The sequence below is a fragment of the Camponotus floridanus genome, unplaced genomic scaffold (assembly GCF_003227725.1).
Source record: "Camponotus floridanus strain SB8 unplaced genomic scaffold, Cflo_v7.5 scaffold39, whole genome shotgun sequence".
In the NCBI taxonomy this organism is placed as follows: domain Eukaryota; kingdom Metazoa; phylum Arthropoda; class Insecta; order Hymenoptera; family Formicidae; genus Camponotus; species Camponotus floridanus.
In genome coordinates, this window is record NW_020229536.1 from 1,646,453 (window position 1) to 1,667,716 (window position 21,264).

A 21,264-nucleotide genomic window follows, 5' to 3' on the forward strand; every position below is an offset into this window, starting at 1 on the left:
CAGGACGCGCGATTCCGCGACCCGAAATTTTCAATGTCGATCGACATCGCGATTCCCTCCCATGATTTACAGGCAACATTTGACGCGTCCGTAAAGTACCGGACGATGATTCCCGAGACAATCTCTTCGTACGAGATGCGTCAAGCAGCTCAGAGATTAATAGCGTTGATGAATACTGCCTTGATTCGCGACGACGAGTTAAATCCAGGGGAATTAGACGGATAAATCCGCCGTCTGTGCGATTTTGCCGCTTGATTTAGACCAGCTGGCGAGGAGGAAGTAACGGAAATCGGAAATCGTTAACGTCCGCGCGATGACTCGCGCCTTTTTCATTTCATCGACGACTAGCCTTTGTAACTTACCGTGGATATCGTTGACGCATATGTGAAGATCCTCCCGGAATATCGGCAGATCGAAGTTACACTGACACGTGCAGGAGCTGTTCGGTACAAGAAGACTCGAGGAACTCGAGAAGCTACGGGAATAAGGACTGGCGGTGCCGCTGCTGAGCACTGTGCAGGCTTCTGTGCAGGAACCTGTAACAAGTTTTATAAATGACTTTTATAAATGACTTTATACGTATCTCGAGACACATATCTCGCACGATTATTTTACATGTAGATTGTAATTTTTGATTTAAAATTCAACATCCGATATTTTAATCTACTCTCTTAAACTGGAGCAGTGAAAATGTCACCGAGATTTCACCCAAGATCAGTAAGTTTCACTGATCTTGAGCGAAAGCACTCGCCATTTTGCTTTGAAAAAGTTCACACTAATTGAAACAATTTCCATTAACACTTCTTTAGATGAGATTTCACTAATTTGTCGTGCTTTTATGAATCGTGATTTATTACTTTTTAATTAAGACACTGATTTGATTAGAAAGAAAAATAAAAATAGATCTCTCCAAGTGTGAATATATAAAATTATTTGACATTATTTAAATATATTTACATTTTAACACGTTTAAAAATATAGGATTTTTAGTCTGCAATATTTTATTATTCGTTCGAATTAAAAAAAAGATTATATCTTTTTTCTCATTTAATTTTATTCAACCATAATTTTTATTTCCCTGCTTTCAGTTGTCACGTTTTTTGTGTCGCGTATTAAAATAAATCATTATACATTAACAGTTAATTAGCCGGTCTTTCGAGAATCAATAAGTTGCTCGTGCTTTAAATGTGGTTCGCGTGGATCTCTTGATAATGTCTTGAGATTGTCGAAAAAGGTGACGTATGAGCCGTCGCGTGTTCCGTCAGGACACGCTGTATAATCCAGCCGAGCAAGGACAGGTCGGACAGCTGTCAAACCGTTACATCGTAATTTCGCGGTTAATCCGTTACAAGAGTCTTTTTATTTTCACGTAGCGCGGTTGTGTCACAATTTGTGGCACAAAATCGTCGCTCTCGTATCACACTTTGCTTCCGTGTACCGGAAAATTATGCGAGGACTTGCGGCGCGAATCGATCTTTATGAATGCGCATCTCGAAAGTAGAATCAGCGATATACATCAATAATGTTGTCGTTTTTACAGCATCACGAGAAAAATCAAGTAGATAGTATTAGAGATATAAGTATAAAACAAAAATGAAATGCTTATTTTTTCATAAAATACGGTGTTTCTGTGAAAGAAGCTCTTTCTTGAAAATTTTATTTTTGTTTTTTCCCCAGATATTTAATGTCTTTATATTTTAATTATTGCAAGTTGATTTTTATTCTTGAATTTTTAAATGACAGATTGAACTAATCATCACTATTTTAAATGTAATGTAAATAGCATTTCAATTAGTTATATAGTTATATAATTATTATTTCTACATTTTTCATAAATTGAGTTTAAATGAATTATCTTTATTATAGATGCAAAAACACAGTTCTTCTTTAATTTTCAAAAATGAATTTTAGTCATTATTTTAATATAATAAAGGAAACTAAAATTTTTAATTTATATTTCTTTCAAAATTAATAATTTTAATAGATTAATGAGTTTTTTATGATTAAAATGATATTAAACACAACGTAATTCGGAGTTTTCAATTAAATGCATAATAAAAATTTTTATTTTGTAATCTGAAAATTACAAAATAATACTCTTTAAAAATTATTCAAATTATGTCATGTTTGATATAATGCTCCAAAAGTTTCATTAATTAATCCTTTAAAATTACTTTCGAAAAAAGATAAATTAAAAATATGGAGAAAGACAATATATTACATTTAAAAAAATAATGAAAAATCCAGATGTTTCTTTTTAACCTCTATTTTCTATTTAAAAAAAAACAGTTTTTACACCTCGAAGTAAGATTGAGATTGTAACGGAAATAAGACATAAGGAACTCTTTTCCTTTTTTATATTTTACCGCTATTATCGTATCCCAATGCAATTTATTCCGTCATCGTTTTGGATTATCGCGACTTGTGAAATGTTTATTCTTTCGTAGATCGGAATACGATAATGATGATAATTATAAAATATACATATTTTTATTAGTATAATAACATTATAATATACATTAATATACATATTTACCTTCGATGGTAAAAATATCGCCATCAGAGTGCCTGATGATCGACAATTCCTGGCAATGAACGACGATTTGCAGAAGGTTGAAGCAGCTCGCGAGAACGAGAGCTAGAGAACGCATCTTCCCCACAGCATGCTGCAAAGATAAATAAATAAATGTAGATCGTAAAAATAGAATCGAGGACGAGTCGATTTTACGAGTTTCGCGTCATGGAAAATCCCGAGAGTATTAATGTTCGCTTTTAATTCTGCGATAACACGCAAAAAATTTTTATGTATTTCCATCATGGCTCATAAATACGCGTTTGTCAATGGAATTCCACATCAGGAACGATATATTACCGCGAGAAAAATATTTAGAGATGTATAAATGAAATAAACAGAAACTATATTTTTCGTCACGTTAATAAATTAATTTTTCACATGCGACATGACGGATTTCTTACAAGTTTACTTTAGGATCGCTCACGCGACGTGCAAGCATGAAGCATAGGAAATTGAACACACACGCGAAAATTGAAAGGATACTAATTTAGCCATTAGAATCATTTAGCCATTAAGGTAATAATTTGAATTTCTTCCACGTGTGTTCCGATCGGTTGAGGAGTGTTATGATTACGGTCGTTAAGTAAAATTGTAATTAACCCCGGGACCTCATAATCGAACCTCGGATGTTCCCGCGCTTTTTATCTCTTGTAATCGATTCTGGCGAACGCGAGAAATTTTCACGAGGCACAAATCCTCTTCCTCCTGAATCGAGCTAAGGCGCGATAAATTGCAAGAATTATGCTGTTTTTATCGTGACAGATTGAAGAACGATGATCGTCGAGAGTTATGTTAATTCCTGTCAAATTATATTAATCGCCAAAAATGAGTCGCATCGGGCTGGATTGTATAATCTAGCTCTCTCGAGTGATAAATCGCCGGTCCACGAGATTACGCCTCGTCATCTGAATAATTTCATTAGTCTCCGACGACAGGCACAACCGCAATTTCGGAAGTTCTGCCGCAGAGAGAGAGATGGATGTATATTTCTGTCTGATCAGGAAAAAAAAAAGAGACCGCCAGATCGTCGTTATTAATCAAAGGCCCGTTACTGACGTGCCATCTAAGCTCTTCTCTCAAAATAACGAGATATTTGGCATCCGTTTAATCCCGTCGTTTATCATCGCGTCTCGCGTGCCCTTAAATGTAAATCTTTCATGCAAATCGGCGCTAAAGAAGGAGCGTAACAAAGTGACTCTGTAAAATTCTCGCGTTACTCATCAGACTTTACTACGCAGCGTGTTATTAGAATTCAATTAAAGAGCCCGAATCACTTAATAATCGTTTACATCCGCTTGTCTTTAGGGAATATAATAAGCGTTGTAAATGACTAGTTACTCGCCTACAACGTCGTGTAATTATTCTTTCGCTAATAATCCTCTCGCTTAAAGGATCCCCGCAACGGACGTCGGAAATTATTAATGCCATCGCGATTATATTAATCGAGTCGCGTCCAAAGTCCGACTATTGAATCTTAGTAAATGCTAACGAGTGCGCCGGTAATTACAGCGCAGACCCTCCGCGAAATTGTGTTAATCACGTATTAAAACACATGTCGAGACGCATCTTTCGCACTCGTTGCACTTGTAACCGGATTGCACTTTGATTAAATTCTCTCCTTCCTTCCCTCTTGATTCTTTCATCCTCGCTCGTCTTCAAATTACTTTGACGCGAAATTACTTAAGTGCCTCTCAGCTGTCGGAAGGAAAGGAGAAAGTGTGGTTCCCATAGATGGAAAAATTTTCCTCTCCTTCGCAAGAATCCAGTCAGGTTCTAAATGAGTCAAATAAAAAATATTCAAAGCAGTCGGGATAAGATCTGTTAAGCGAATGATAAATTCGCCAAATGTGTCTATAAAAACGACGGATCTCGTCTCGAAATTCAATTACTAGAAGGAAAGCGACGCTTATATTAGGGTTTTTTTTACTTTTTCTTTAAAAGCTGATTTATTTAAATTTTAACGAAAAATTTTAAAGAAAAAGAATTACGCCTTAATTTTGTCCAGGTGTATATTTTAATTTTTGATGGTCAAACGACTGACAGTTGGAAGGGGAAATTTGATGGATTTTACATGGCCAAGAATCTGCTATAAATCTCTGTAAATCGTAAACGCCAATAGAGCGACATTCAGACATCAGCAGAGACACTGCTTGAAAAATTCAATACGTTAAATTCGGATCCTGCCGATCGACGCTTTAACGACATGCTAATATGTACGTTATTCTGCACAGTAAAAAATTGTGTGTTAAATTTAACATATTTCACAATTTATCCCAATTTATCCACTCTAATTTTAATATTAATTTAACAGAAGGCAAGTATGTAAATAAATAACACAAGTAATATGTTTAAAAATTAACACAAAAGTGTAACACTTAAACTTTATCTGGAAATAAAGTTTATGTTAAATTAACATATTTATAATGTTAAATTTAATTGAAAGAAAATGTTATTCTTACATTTTTATGATAAATAACAGAAGAGCTATGTCGATTTAACATATGGAAGCTGTTAGAGAGAAAAATAACACAACTTATCTCATTTTAACATATAACATATTTCATCAAAAATTCCTGCATTTACATATTAATCGCGTTGTTTTAATTCTTAGAAAACGATGAATATTAACTCAACGCAGAAATGTCAAAATAAGAGTATGTTAAAAATTTAACACAAAAATTTTTACACGAGAAAATTTTGACAGAAATACAAAATGTTTTTTTACCGTGTGTCTGAAATTATGGCCGATACCGTATAACACACATGCCCGAGCGAGACGAACTAGGAAGGTGCCGTTCATCACCTCGACTTGTCCGTCCTCGATTCGGTCATCGCGAAAAAATGTATAATTCACCCATCGTCCCGATTAGAGATTGATTTACAGAGGAAGCGCGGTAAACAACGGTAAGCATCCTTGACGTTGCAGGAAGCGCCAGATCTTTCCGTGTGTGCCTCTCTGAGAGGAGCCGGCACCTGCATCAGACGCGTTCGATTTGAGCACGTTGCGTTCCGCACGTTGCAACACGTGTTATCTTACGCGTGCCATCAGCTCGATTGCGCATAACGTTAAGCTCCTTGCCCGCCGGTGTTTCTTGCTCTATTGATCCGGTCTCGCGCGTGCAATTTATAAGGATGCTCGCGCGAGACATAACGACGTCCTCTAAGCGCGCATTATGCTCGCCAAGAAGATTCAACGTACGATAGATGTATTATAATATACCTGCGGTTGGACGGATCTTTGTTGGACACGTGAGCCATCCTGAATTTTCCTCATCCAAACATCATCGTTGCATGATATCCCTACGCTTTTTCATCCAGCAACGCGTCTCTAAGCATTAATCTAGCGAGACGATCGAGTCTTTGAGTAAAAAAGTCTTTGTAATCCGTTTGAAGAAGATGTAATGATATTCAATAATTTTGTAATCTTTTTCTTTACACAAAAAGACGAAGACATGATTTTAATGATTTTATAGAATATCATAATAATTAATATTTGTAATTTGAAGGCACAGTTTACTCCAGCAGTATGAAAAATTGATAATTTTTAGGAATTTTTTTAAAGGATATTAGAGATGGAAATTAATGTTGAATTTTTATAATAATATAAGTTTTTATGGATTTTATATAGTATGTCGATATTTTTAAATCTTGGTATTTAGCTTTTTTATGGTTATTATAGCGAGTTTTTATAGCGTATTTAGGAGTGCATAGCTCGATTGTATAATATTATGTAATTATCTAAGATGAATAAATTCGAATTAGTTTATAGGATTATTTATAGGATGCTCAAACTAATTTTATTAGAGAAAATTGTGTGTATGTGTGTGAAAAATAATAAAGTAGTGTTTTTAAATATTTTAAATATTTTACATTTATTTTAGATACTTAAAAAATTATTTTAGATACGTAAAAAAATCAATCGAGATTTTTGACGCTCCAAAGTAGATTGGATTCTTAATTAACTCAGTAATATCTAATGGAAACTCCTAATAATTAACTTAGTGATATTTAATGGAAACTCTGAATAAAACATTAATCCACAACATACTTAACGATATAAACCGCTATCACAACTCTTGCCTAAAGCGACTTCTTGAAGATTTTACGATCTAGCTATCAATCAAGCCAAGTTTAGTGGCAAATTACTCGTGTTTTTGAGCGCTTATCGTATAAAATAATAATAAAGATACGAAAGTGTCAAAAGCATACATTTCCCTTCTTTTATCCAAGCAACTTCTAGAATTTTACGCGACTCGAACTACATCTAAAATTTAGAATCAAGAAGATGCATCGTTTCTCGCTCCATGTGCCGTGTAATTCGATCAATTTGTGCATATCTACATACTTTCAATCGACAAATTACAGTGATTTAGATGGTGCGAACTGCATAGGTACGCATTCGTATGTCATACGCGCGAGTTATTTCGTAATAGTGCCAACAGTCACGGTCAATAAACAAAATGATCACGAAATAATGAATAGAAAGCAGCGATTCTAGATTTTCTAGCGGTGACATCAATGTCAAGGAAGACAATTTTTCATTGACATGTGTGGAATTTATAAAAAAGCTTCGAGGAACGCAGAGATTCGGTTATGGAATTTACTACGCGTAAGAGAGAATATGTACTTTAAATTCGCGATTTAAAGCAAATTCGAACTAATTATTATCTGAATGAAGCCCGAAAGTACTATAAACTGATATCTATAATGGTAATTTACCAAGAAATCATCATGATAAAAATAAAATCTTCTGATAAACGTATTGCGTGGCGTTGCCTCGTAAAGAGTTAATTTATTCGAACGTCCAACTAGATAACGAAGTTCAATCGCATGCATACTTTGCTTTTAAAGAATGTTAAAAGTCATTATCAAAACGAATTGAACGTACTTTCTCGATTGCTACTAAAAAAAAATGAAATTAAGATAGCCTCTTTCATACAAATGTAAGAGTAAAATTGTATACAGTATGGCTCATTTTAATTTTAATAAGTGTACGTGTGTGTCTTCTCATCTAAATAACTTTTTTCCTACTCATTTTACAAAAACAATATTATATAAAAATTATTTAACCTTAAGGGAGACAATTTATCAATTTGTTTGCAGATCATGTCTTTTGAGAAATTTATTAAGCATCATTTTTCTTAAATGGGGATCGAACAAAAATTTTCTCGAAATAAATTCAACCATATAATTTGTTAATAACATGTTAATTTAGGATTATTAAATATTAATTTAGTATTATTTAATTTTTGCATGAGTTACATAATTTTTTTAAATTTCGTAATATTCCGCAAACATATTGAAAGATATTTAATAAAACAGAGGCAAGAAGACTCTCTTAAAATCAAACAATTTTTATATAAAATATTCTTATATAAAATATTTCTTTGTAAAAAAAAAGATGAGGAAAATGATATTCAGGTGATACTGAAATGTCTCACCCTACTTTGTGCGATAGAATTAATGTCGCGCGAGAGGACCAAGAATCAGGAGTCTCTAAAAATAGCGAGTGTCCACGTGTTTCGACGTATAAGAAATCACTGACGTTCACGCTTAAATTACTGACGTTCGCAAATTCGGGGCCAGGCTCGAAGGACCTCGCCGACATCGACCTCGACATTGACTGTAACACACGGGGTATATAAGCGAAACCCCGTTATCGCATAAATACACGGGAGCCCGATGTTAATAGCGGCGTTTTCGCGTGCTCTCGCAATTACCATCGCCGCGAAAAGAGCGATGCATTAATATTCCTCGTGCGATTCCCTCGGTGCCCCTCGTTGCATCGAGATATGAACCGGCGCCTTTTAAAGGCCGCGACACGGAAACCAATCTCCTCGCGTTTTTTCGTCTCTTTAACGAAAACGCAACGAGGTGACTTATTTTAATTTTTGCGATAGCAAGGTAGAAAATCGCCAGAAAATTGAGCCTAAAAGCGGCTAATTACGAGCAATTTGCTCCACACATACACGTACAAAAATACTAAAAAAATGTTAATTTATCTGCAACGAGAGAAAAAAGTAACTGTATCAAGCCTTGAAAATTCACCGAAAAGAATAAATCCCGCAACATTTAGAAACACAAATGTGCAAAAATATCCTTCGCGAAAAGAGTCACATTTAAAAATGATAATTCTCGAGATGAAGTGATCAAAAATTGAAATTGACTGACATGTTGATCCGTCAGAAATCTATTATGTCGCGATGTTTATTGCAATCGACTGTCTTCGCGAGCATTAAAATTTCATAAGCGACGAGATTTGCATCGAGATTTGCATCTCCTCTGTTGGCGGAATAGATCGCGAATAAGAATTTATGTCCCCTGACGACGACATTGATACTGACATTGAGGTTGCGAAGATTTGCATAGACACGAGAACATAATGTAGGCGATTTTATTCAGCGTAATCGAATCTCGACACCTAATCAAGCACGAATATCAATTGAGTGTCCGATTACCGTTTAAAAAATTTATGCGATTCATTTTTTTTATATTATTATTACTCTTTGATAGACATTTTATCTATTTTTGCGTGATTTCTCTCCAAGTAATTTATATTTTTCATAAATTTATATCGAGTTTCATTTCGTTCCTTTTTATTACACGACGTTGAAAATGTGAAATTTAGTGTCGTATATAAAAAGATATAAAAAGATATACGAGATACACGAAGGTGTATCATAAGATACGCTCTTTTATTAGATTAGATTAGATATTCCTGGAATGCATTATAAAATTAATTTTTTATTTCGCCAATTTATTATAGATGGTGACATGGTTATTTTCAACAGGCCGCTTTTTCTCCCTTGACAAGTATTGTCGCCGAACAATTTTAAGGAAGTTGCATTTTTACTCAGGCCCAGGCCTTTTATTCCGGATTCCTCCCGATATCGGCGATTATTTTCGGCATTCCTTTCGGGATTTGATCGCGGAAGGCGTTTCGTGCACGTCTCGTAAAAGTTGATAATTAAATTGTCCAAAAGTGTCTAATTAATTGCCGGTGACTTTGCCGGTCCGCTTTTAAATAGATCGTTACTATGCATAATACGCTCTTTCCGCGTCCCTCCTCCTCCCTCTTCCTATCACGTCTTGCCCTGGATCGGTCCCCCTTTCATCTGTCCCTCTTTCGCTCGTTTCGGCTCGGAATCCCGCGTTTCTTCGAGTCGTTGTACCTCCAAGGCAACCTGTTTCTCAGACGGGGACCGCGAAAGGTGTCTTCGCCCGTACGTGACGGATGCGTCTCGTTGAACGCACTTACTTACGCACGATTTCAATCGCAAGTCACGGCGGTGTACAAGAGTTTAATAAAACATAAACGCGGCGCGGTCAATTAGGGATAATAACGATAAATCGTGTCAAACTCCTCCCCACCTCCTCGCTTTTAAATAATATCGTTACATACGGATCTCTCCTTAATTAAGAAAGCGCGACGAAATGAGCGGAGACTCTCGGCCGTAAATTCCTTTCGCGGTTTGCTGTTTATCGTACTTTGAAGGAATCTCTATAAACTTAATCCCGTCAATGATAACATCGGCGATTTGAATTTCGTTTATTGTGAAAATAAGAAGAGAGAAAGAGAGAGAGAGAAATTGAAGCAAAATGCATGCATGTTTTTCGGAATGTAAAAATTTTCGATACTTTTATTCTAACGAGTTTCAGACATTCCAAAGACACATGACGTGAACAGCGTGGCCAATTGTCTTAAATTTTCATCGCGCGTATTCCTAGGAATTTAAATGACTAATGGCACTTGCATTATGACGGAAGATGATTGAATTCCAACGCGACGATGATAGAGATATTAATTTCTCATTCTGACAGAATCAATTTCTCGGTCATCTTGCGCTTGTAGTGACAGATGCGCTCGCGAAATGTACGTTTGAACTTTCGTCGCATAAGCCTCTCATCGAGCATTCAACCTTTCTTTCTTCTCATAATATCTCTATAAAACGTTTCACATGTAGACACATACATGGTACATGTCACTTATTATTTCATCGAAAATTTCTATTTCCTGAAAAGACATTAAAGTCTATAAATTGATTCGATTTTTATTAAAATATAATAAAATATATTAAAATATAATAAAATATAATAAAATGTAATAAAATATAATAAAATTATATAATAAGATCCGTATATCTTTTCTTGTTTAATAAAAATGATTTAAAACTCTTTGATGTTAAATCAAAGACAAGACATTTTCGAGACTGTCTAACAAAGATATATCGGTCATTTCGAGATAATCCGCTTTCGTGAAGCGGACACTTGCATTGACACTCGGTATCGATACGATTTGCATATTATACACGTTGGTTCGGATTTTACGATTTGCATAATGTACGCCTGTTAAGTGCAACGTCAAGCCGAGTAATCGTCTCATGCCGTTTCGTCTCATGCGGGGACTAAAATTTTCATAATTTTCTTTTATTGCAAATATCTCTACCAAGATTTACGCCACGTTCTTTGGCGGACAGCGCGTTACATTGTTAAAGAGACGCAGCGGCGTTTACGATAAATACCCGACCCGACAAATTGTGGGCGTGCAACGGCAATATTGCCGGCTACCGCATCAATCTTGCCAGAGTTGATCGCGTGTTTTAAGAGCCCCCTTCCAGCTGCGTCCAACCGACCGCGTCGATCGACAGTGATTATAATGGATCTTGAATATAACCATTCGCAGAGAATACTGTATATAACAAGTGCTACACGATGTAATTTATGTATGTAGCGAAAACTAGCATGTTGCACGCGCTATTCGCGTAATTCAGCTGTCTTATTATTCTAGCTTTATGATCATTAATAAGCGTTTTATTATTATTAGATTTATATTTATGTATAAGTTTATAAATAAATTTATAATTTAAATTAATAAACAAATTTATGTGTAACTATATTTATATTTATATTTGCACATAAATTTAAAAATTTACCACAATTATTTTTTAAACATATAAGCAGATTCTATTCACCAAGCATTGAACATTAAGAAAACTATCAAAATGTTCTCTGTTCTTTAAAAGCAATGTTTAAACGAATAAAATAACTTATACATCTTTTTTAATAATAATGACATATCCTATGTATTTTTTGAATATTTCCCACTTTCTCTAAATTCGCCCGATATTTTTTAATAATCTATTTTTTGATATGTTTTATAAGTAAAGCGTTGAAATTTTACGCTTTAATTTGTAAAACATGTCGAAATATCATTATTGTAGTCAATTTTTGGGAAAGGATTCTGAAAGTTGATTACATAAAATATAATGATTAATTAATTGAATAAAATTCCAGAGATATCTTTTGTGCCTAACAAGCTTCGCAATAAATGCGAGAAACTCGTGTTTCTTGCGATATGACTCTTGTTTAACATGACTTCTCGTTTAGACATCTGTCGATGATATTCGATGAGTTTGATTATACGATAAACAGCAAAAAATTACAATCTTCAATACAACGCTTTAACCATTTGTAATGACAGCAGTAGAGAAGAGAGAAGAAGAAGAAAGGAAGAGGAAGACCGATGTAACCACCTGTCTCCGTATAAAAGGACCTCTCGAAAGATCCTTACAACTGTAGATTCATTATCGGAATCATTATCGATATCACAAAATCCATCACACACAGTTAGATAAATTTTTACACAGGCGCGCATAATTTCTAAGCCCTACTACATCTGCGTAAGTACGTTCAATTAAAAAAAGAAATTTAATTAAAAAAAGAAAAAAATAAGATCCTTCGAAGAATCACGTGCGTTCTTCCAGCCTTGAAATTCGTCTGGATGTTAACCCGCCTGCGTGTTACAAAAATGACGAGCTTTACCAACCGCTCGCAAAAATAAAAGCTCGTAAAATCAACGATGTTACTTTACACGTCAGCAGCTGATATTTAACGAAACTACTGATTTCCGGCAGCACGCAAGCTTTCTTCCCGTCATCTTCAATGCGATCCCTTGACCTGATGACAGTTCTGATCGATCATGACGGAGTCTTGTATTAATTTTTAATATTTTTAATTTTTTCGTAAATTTTTGCTATTATTTTTATAAGAAATTAAAACAATTATTTTATACAACAGTTTCCTCGATTAAAATGTTTTTTTCAAAAAGCAAGTTTTCATACTTACTTGGATATTTTATAATATATTATATAATATTTTATATCTCGTTACTTTTGTCTAGAAAATTAAAATTACTGTTATATACAATTTACTTTTAATATTTAGAATAGAATTTTTTGAAACTAAATTAACGCTGTTTTGCACAAATTAAAATAACATTAGTTTATAATACAATTTCTTACAATTTGATTAATCGCGACGGATTTTCGGGAGACGGTTCCATCGTTGTCTCATCATACTTTCTACGTTGTAATTTCGCGGTCCCATCAGGGGCGTCATTTCGTTGTCACAGCAGCCTCCTTGTCGTCTTCTCGTTCTTCGGTCTTTTTTACGCGCCGTATTGGTCGGTTATAAAAGGAGAAAAAAGAAAGAGGAAAAGAAGAACGAGGCTCTTAACGACGATAAAGGGCCGTGTGACAATCCAGGACCGAATGAGTCGTATCGCGCCGAGATGGGATGCTATAAAAATTCGTCTTAATCCCCTTCCTCCTCCACTTCATCGCTTAAGCTCTTTAGTATTCCGGATTTAACGATTAGTCCTGCGCCAGGATTCCTCGCGCGACTTCTTTTTAACATACTGCACTAACGTCTCTCGTTGATTTACATAGCAAGAGCGACTATCTGTATTTAGGGATGATTCTAAATTTATTTATCATATTATTTATCTAAAATTTATATCAAAATTTCTTTATTTGTCCGAAATTTATTTATATCATATCATTTGTTCTTAAGATTTATCTTTATTTGCTTATTTATTATTAATTAATTAAATATTTTATTACTTATATTTATTCAAAATTATTTTACTTATATCAAAATATTAATTTATCTATTCGAAACTTATTTATCATTTTATTTATTTATTAGATTTATTTCTATCTGATTCTGGCAAAATTAATCGAAATTTACATTATCAAATTAAAAAATAACAAGCATGAAAGAACGAATAATGCATGATTATTATTTTTTAATTTAAAAAAGAACCGTAGCTCTTCGTAAATTAAAAAAAAAAGAAAGAAAGCACAATTTTTTTCATACGTACAGAGTATTTTATAATCTAAATCTGTACAACTATTTATTTCGTGTCGCGACCAAATCTTTAATTTGAACCTGACGATCTTTTAAAGATTTTTTACAGCGAGACGAAAGATGAAAGCTTTCTTATCTGACGTTTATTATCGAACCAAGTCAAGAGAGACGGAAGTCGAGCTAACAATAAGCGTAAAATCGCAAAGCAATTCGACAAATGGTACATAGACCATTGACAAGTCGCGAAATAAAATAGTACGCGTCAGCGGGACGATCCGAAATTGACTGTCGATATACGGATGATTGCTCGAGACGGAGATTAAGTAGATGCTGGATAAGGTGCAACGTGTGGTTACTGTGCCCTCCGAGCGAAGAATCTAAAAAGTTCCGATACAAAGACTCCTCAACCATCTGTGGCAATATACTTCTATGTGAGACGTCGTGCAATTCGCGTACACTATATATATGTACGTATTGCTGTACCGTTATTTTATAAATTCTTCTTAAATACCTGCTGGAAGAACGACGCTAAAATTAAACGACCAGCAGTCGCGAAAAAAGCAAAAAAAAAAATAAAGATGATCGTATCGTTATTTCTCGTATTCACCCATGTAAATTTCGGAGCAAATTGCTTTATCAAGTTTCACTTATGGGTTCAGCAAATTGTTGCGTTATACGGACAAATTTATTATATTTATATTTATATTTAAATATATATAATTTCATTCCTTCTTTTTTTCTTTTTTTTAGTCTTCCTTTTGCGCTCGTAAATTCAAGGGTGCTGCTGATTTCATATGCTCGATGATTATCGAAGATCGATTCGCGAAGTAAATTACGTCCCATTGCGAAGACGATTCTATTAACTAACGGTGTATTAAGGAAGCTCGTGGCAGGAGCCATGTGTATCGAATAGAAAAGTTTTTTTAGCAGCTATTTATATAAATGTCGCTAGGAATTATTTTCAAATGGGCAAAAATTATTGGAAAGTATGTCGAAAGAAATTAATTAATTGCTTATCAAATTTCTTGATTAATTTACGTACGTGCGCAATCATTTCATTAATTAATGTTCAATCTCTGAAATCAGAGGATATCAATTTGTACGACCATCTGATAAAATTCATGTTCTCAGTGAAACCAAATTAAAATAAAAGCATCGTGCGATTAATGAATATACAGATGAATAAACATGTAAGAAATTAAATACGAACAATATGACCGAAAAATTCTCAAAAGTACAGATACAGTTGTACATATTTTTCTTTTCCAGTTTTAAATAAATTTGCGATTTGCGCATACCAGCAACGATATTATTAAATACTTTACTTTCTTGCGACCCATATAACTTATTTCCCTGCCCCTGGCTTTTTTAAACTGTTATAAACATGTCATAATCGATAATTGCACCGATAATGATTCTGCTCAACGTGAGATTAACTTTCGCCTGTGTGCTTTCTCACCGGACTTGGTTCACACACGAAAGAAGAAAGCGAAGGAGTTCCGAGCTATCTCGCTTCTTTCGGTCCCTTTAATAAGGACGCGAAGCCGCCGTTGACTTCGCAGGTACTTCTCCGCCGGCCGACTTTTGCAACCTCGCTCGATTGCGATTTTTTTCGATGCCGATGACCCGAGCTGATTTGCTTAGCATCGAGATTCGATCGGACAATACTGCGTCCGCGAAGGAAACTGCCAATTCACGATTGCACCTGCTACATTATGATGTTACGAATGCGAATATCGATATTCCCATCTCGAGCACGATCATGTAATTGTCTATTATTTTCAATCACTCCGATCTACTTTAATCAGAAAAAGAGAAATCCCATCGGCAATTTTTCTGAAGGATAACGATTTCATAAAATTGTTGCTAATTTTTCTTATTTAAAATAATAAAATAAAATATTATTTTAAATAATATAAAATAATATAATAATATATAATTAATTAGCGAAATTTTTTTCTCTCATATTCTTTAGATAATATATCTATCTACTGCAGTACCATCTCTTAAGAAATGTGCTTTAAAAAAATTTATATTATATTATTATATGTTATATTTTATTTATTTATATTATTTATATATTATTTATATTAATAATATTAAATAATATAAAATAATATTAAAAGTAATAAATAAATTTATAAATTAATAAAAATGATATTAAAATGTATAAAATAATATTACTCAAAATTATAGATATAATATTACATTTTTCGATTAGGTTTAACGATTATTATAATTATATAAATTATAACAATTATAACAATAATGTATAAAAATAATAAAATATAAAATAATTAAAAAATAATAATATAATAATATAAATAATATATAAATAATATAAATAAATAAAATATAACATATAATAATATAATATAAATTTTTTTAAAGCACACTTCTTAAGAGATGGTACTGCAGTAGATAGATATATTATCTAAAGAATACGAGAGAAAAAAATTTCGCTAATTAATTATATATTATAATATTATACAGATATCAATGTATAAAATAAAATAAGAAAATGCGAGGTGTGCGGACAGAGTAATATATTTCTTTCCCTCGATACCCGCGGCCAAGTTGATCTTGGCCTAGATACGGATACTGTTTGCCAAATTTATTAGCCCTCTTTCGCTTTGGCATCTACGCGCGTACAGTCTGTCGAATCTGAAGAGGTTTTCGCAGGCCGTAACAATCGAAATATCTCGTCTCGCTCGTGGTGCACGTCGACTTTTCGAGCTTGGCGAATGCTTTACAGTCCATAATAATACCACTTGCGAGTCGGCCGTATCGCAAATCAAGTCAGGATCTTGCTGCACCGCCTGCAACCAGCTACGTGCGTCCGTCTCGGATCACGCATTTCTGTCCCGCGTCTCGTAATCGTCGCTCCAAAAGCGAATTAAAAGCAACGTCAGACGTATCATGAATCCTCTGAAGAAATGCACCTCAAGAGAAGATGGCATCGTACATGCTTTATTGATTTAATACGAAAGGCTGGAACTAACGTAGAATTAACGAGCCGAGGTTGATTAATAAGCTCCAGTCTACTTTAGAGGATCAAAGAAATTTAATTTTTTTATTTTTTACATTTTCTGAAAATATGGGATATCCGAAGAATATGCCTTGTAAATTTAATCAAAAAACTTTTTCAAATTTTATTGAAAAATATTGTAAAATTGACGAAGTTATAAGACTTTGAATAGGCTAGTGTGCAGCTCTTCAAATAGATCTGCAAAATTTTAAATGCATTTTCTGCAAAATAAAACTTTTTTCTTATGTCAAACTATAACATTTCCGAATATGCTATAGAGAACATGAATAAAAATATGATCAATTTCTAAGATTCTTCAAAAAAATTTCTAAAAATTAACAATTCTTTGTTCCATTAAAGTAGATTAGGCCCTTAAACACTTGCCAGGAAACTGATGTCGAATTAAATCACTTCTCTATGCAATTTTATTGCATATTCAAATTACAATACTAAAGGATAAACTAAAGAGCATAAGATTTTAATAAAAAGCGAAATATATTAATATTTTTCACCTCGCAACATTCGACAAACATTGCTCTTCGCACACGATCCTCTCGAGCGATGGAAGAAGACGTGATAAATACGTCGGTGTTAATTAATTTAATGTGAAAATACGACCGTAATTCGAGCACGGTCACCCCCATGATTTAGCAACGATCGACCGGGGTGGCGATAAACAGACCGTAATGGCGAATTTAAACCGATCGAATTATGGGTTCGAGGGTCCCTGCGCTAGGGTAGCGTTTCGCGAATCGCGATTTATGATCCAATCATACAAATTAGTACGCGCTTAATTTCTGATAAGGTCCAGGCGGAACTCGAGAGAAACCGCGCGATCCCCTCCCATCAAAACATTAAACGTACATAAATTAAACGGGCGTATCTCGGCTCGATCCGAGAGATCCACCCAGCGAAATTGCGTATGGCTGCCGTCCAACGTATGCATTATTCAGCCTTCCAGCGCCTGTTATACGAGAAAGCGTGTTTTCGGGACGACGAATCAGGGCCCGAGGTACGCGTTAAACACGTAAAGTTCCATAAAAATCACAATTTTTTTCAGCTCGAGAGATTTCCTCGTAAGATATTCTAAATCCTATCCAAGTTACGGCCAATTGAGATATCATGTAATTGGCAGCTGTGTCTGAATGAGAAGACTTGAAGAGGCACCGAGAAAAAAATGTCAGTGGGATCAGTTAATCTTTTAGAGTCTAGTTATTCGCTATTAATCGCTGATGGTGTTCACGGTAACACTTGGATTGCCGTTAAAGAGGAGGATCCTTCAGCGGTATTTAAAATCCCTCGCTTGTTCTCTAGGGGCCAGTTTCTCCACTGGTTGGCTTGTTTCACGGTTTCGATTCGAGCTCCGGGATTCCTCCCGTCTCGCGACAGTCCGACAGGTGCAAACAAAACGTTTCCATGCTCGAACACAATTCCTACCTATCTACCTACTTACTTCTTTAGAAGCCGCACGGAATTGTTCCCAGCAAGCTTCGAGGCGCGCTGTGTAAACTCTATATACGGGATATACGGACTGTTTAAATACATCTGAGAACACGTGAGAACTGTCTAAATACACCTGCGTAGTCCTGAGAGAATCGCGGTGCAGGAGATGACGCAAGACAAGAATAATATTTATTGGCCCGATGATTTGACAGACTAGACTAGTGAAAAGCAAAGAAAAGTGCGCCTTTCCTTTCTTTCACTTTAGGAGAATCTTGTTTGTTTTCGATTAATTCACTATTTTATCATCAAAACGTTATGTTTTAAAGATCTATTTCAGTCTATTCCAGTAAATTAATTTCAAGAAATTTTCTTTCTCAAAAATCTTTGCGCGTAATAACATGCTGCTCCTTATGCAGTTGTTTAAAAAGAAAAAGACTCGATCTGATTTTATTTTATAGAATATTTTTGGGATATTGAACCTAATTTTTTTTCATTAGAAAAATTGAAAAATAACAAAATATTGTCATATCTTAAAATAAAATATTATAATTATGCTAAAATTTTTTATTTCTTGTAAATCAGAAAAATATATTAAATATTAATTTTTTAAATTCTACTTAGATTTTAATTAAACGTAAATTTTAATCAGCTTAATATCCTCAAAAAGAGTGTCCTCTTTCTTTAAAAAAAAGTTGAAGATATTGGATCCATTAGTTTTCAAGATATTTCAATTTTGTTGAAATTTTTTTTCTTGAAGATCAGAAAAGTATATTAAATATTAATTTTCTTAATTCTAATCAGTATTTCAAAAATATCCTGCGGAATAAAATTAGGCCAAGTTCCAATATCCAAACTTTCAAAATAACGTACTATTAAATATCAATAAAAACATGTATAAAATATTAAAAGTATAAATTTCTAATATTCCTCAAAAAAAAAATTCCTAAAAATCACATCATAATTTTTTATAATAGACTGAATCCTTGACACGCGAGATGAGACAACCATTTATCGTGCAATAATTAAAATTTACAAATAACGCGTTTTGCTTATCGCGTGCACTTCTTTCAGCCACGCATCTTCTCGATTCTAGTCATCGTCAATCAGACTCAGCAACCAGATTCGATTGATAGCGAATTATCGAGAAACGCATCCCTTCACCGCCTTCGTGCAACAGTCATCCCGATTCGCAAAGGGTTAAACACTGTTTATTCAATCACACTGGCAAGGCCCTTCTTCCCCCATTCCTTATCGATCGCCGACCGATCATCATCGTCGCTTATGCGCGCGCGCTAAATTATAATGCGTCGTCGGCGATTGCACCCTTATAACGCACGCATGCACGCGTAAGTATGTAAATGAACGGGAACGTAATATTTAACGGTCGTACCTGTGGGGCCGATCGGCCCCATCGGAATCGGTGGCAATGAACCCCGGAGATCGGGGCCCCTGTCTCTTCTCCCTCGCCACACGATCGTTTCAATACGCCCGATAAGCCGATCTTCGCGCGATCCATCCATCGATCACCGCGGTGATTGTCAATATCAGGCGCGGAGATCTCGTAGAGATCATCGTCGTCGTCCTCGTCGGTCGAGGTGATCGCACATTTTCTTAGTCGAGCCGATCGGTCAGCTTCCGCGAAGCGTGGCAACAGACTTCGGAGATCAATAACTTCTCTCTCGTCATTTTTTTGTTTCTTCAAAGGATTCTTTCAAGTGACAGATGGTATATAAGTAAGCGAAGTATTTTACGAATGCACAGAAAGAGATATACAAAGTACAATAGCTGCTGAAGCAATCAAATTTTCTTTCTCTCTCGAGAGAGAGGCTTGAACTTTTTGACAGGAAAAATGTACATTATATTTTTCTTTGATTTTTAGAGTATCAAATATTTTTCTATTTTTTTTTTAATTTAATGTAAGATGCTATTATATAATATATACTTTTACGGTGGGGATGTAGTTAGTATCGCAGTGTTTGTCGGCGAATAAAGATTCTAGGGTGCCCTTTTCTATTTTTGCTATGTGCAATATTTTATGACTCTTCGCGTTTTGCAAATTAAATACAACATACAAGAATATTTTACTATTTTTTAGAATTGAAGAATAAAAGTAAAATATTATTTTCATACCTCAACCAATAAGTGTGTGTTAAGTATTGCTGTTTACATATTTTTTATATACGTACCCTTCATATTAGCAAATATTTTTTGTGTGCGTCGCAAATGCAGTGTTATAAATGACTGTGATTTCTCACTCGCGTTTTCATTACGATTTTGTACCGAGTACATTTAAGTGGACGTTTAAGATCTGAAAGCACCATGTTCTTTCTCTCCCGTTGTCCCTGCGAGCATCGTATCTCGTTCAGTCGGCACAAACAAAGGTAGAGAAAAATATCGTGCGAATGAGACAAATGTGTGCCAAAAAAAATGAAATGATATAACGTTTTTAATGATTTATTTGAGAATATCTGTCCTTGTACTATAGAAAACGTACGCATTTTATCTTTTATCTCAAATCGAGTGCGAATTATTCTACAACCGAGTTTCTTTTCTGCTCAATCATTTCTCGCAGACAATAATCAAAAAATTCTCGTATATAATTTAAATAATATAATTAATACATAGTTTATATGTTTTCTCTGTCGATTTTTTTCTTAAATAATCTTTCGTCTCAAGCCTCGTATATTAAGTCTGTTATTTCATTGATTGTTGCATAAATCTACCAAACATTTGATTGCAGTCATTTCGGGAATATGTAATCTCAAATAATTATATAATGATATTTATTCATTAAATTTAAAATATAGAAAAAAAAAATATATATATATATATATATATATATATATATATTAATTACTATTATCAGAAAGGATAATGTTTAAAATGCTGCAGAATAAAAGTCAGAAAAGGAATTGCAGATTTATAATTGATTTCCATAAAATGAAAAAAAAATTATGTCTAATAATTATTTGTATATATTTTTCCTTTTACATAAATATGTATTGATCGGCGGGATTCTCTCTTTCTATGCCACTCGAAAGTTAATAGTTCAATAAGCGCCGCTGTTGTA

The 21,264-nt window shown here is 34.2% G+C and overlaps 1 protein-coding gene across 2 annotated transcripts in view; it reads right to left on the reverse strand.

The window, feature by feature from the left end:
* Window positions 1–21,264, reverse strand: part of LOC105254943 — a 95,290-nt gene that overhangs the window by 25,549 nt on the left and 48,477 nt on the right. For both annotated transcript variants that reach the window (XM_025411312.1, XM_025411311.1), the window contains exons 4-5: window positions 2,537–2,666; window positions 363–536 (exon numbers count right to left, since the gene is read on the reverse strand). In XM_025411312.1, the coding sequence (XP_025267097.1) occupies window positions 363–536; window positions 2,537–2,651 (289 nt within the window). In that variant the 5' untranslated portion in view covers window positions 2,652–2,666. The remainder of the gene's footprint in view (window positions 1–362; window positions 537–2,536; window positions 2,667–21,264) is intronic.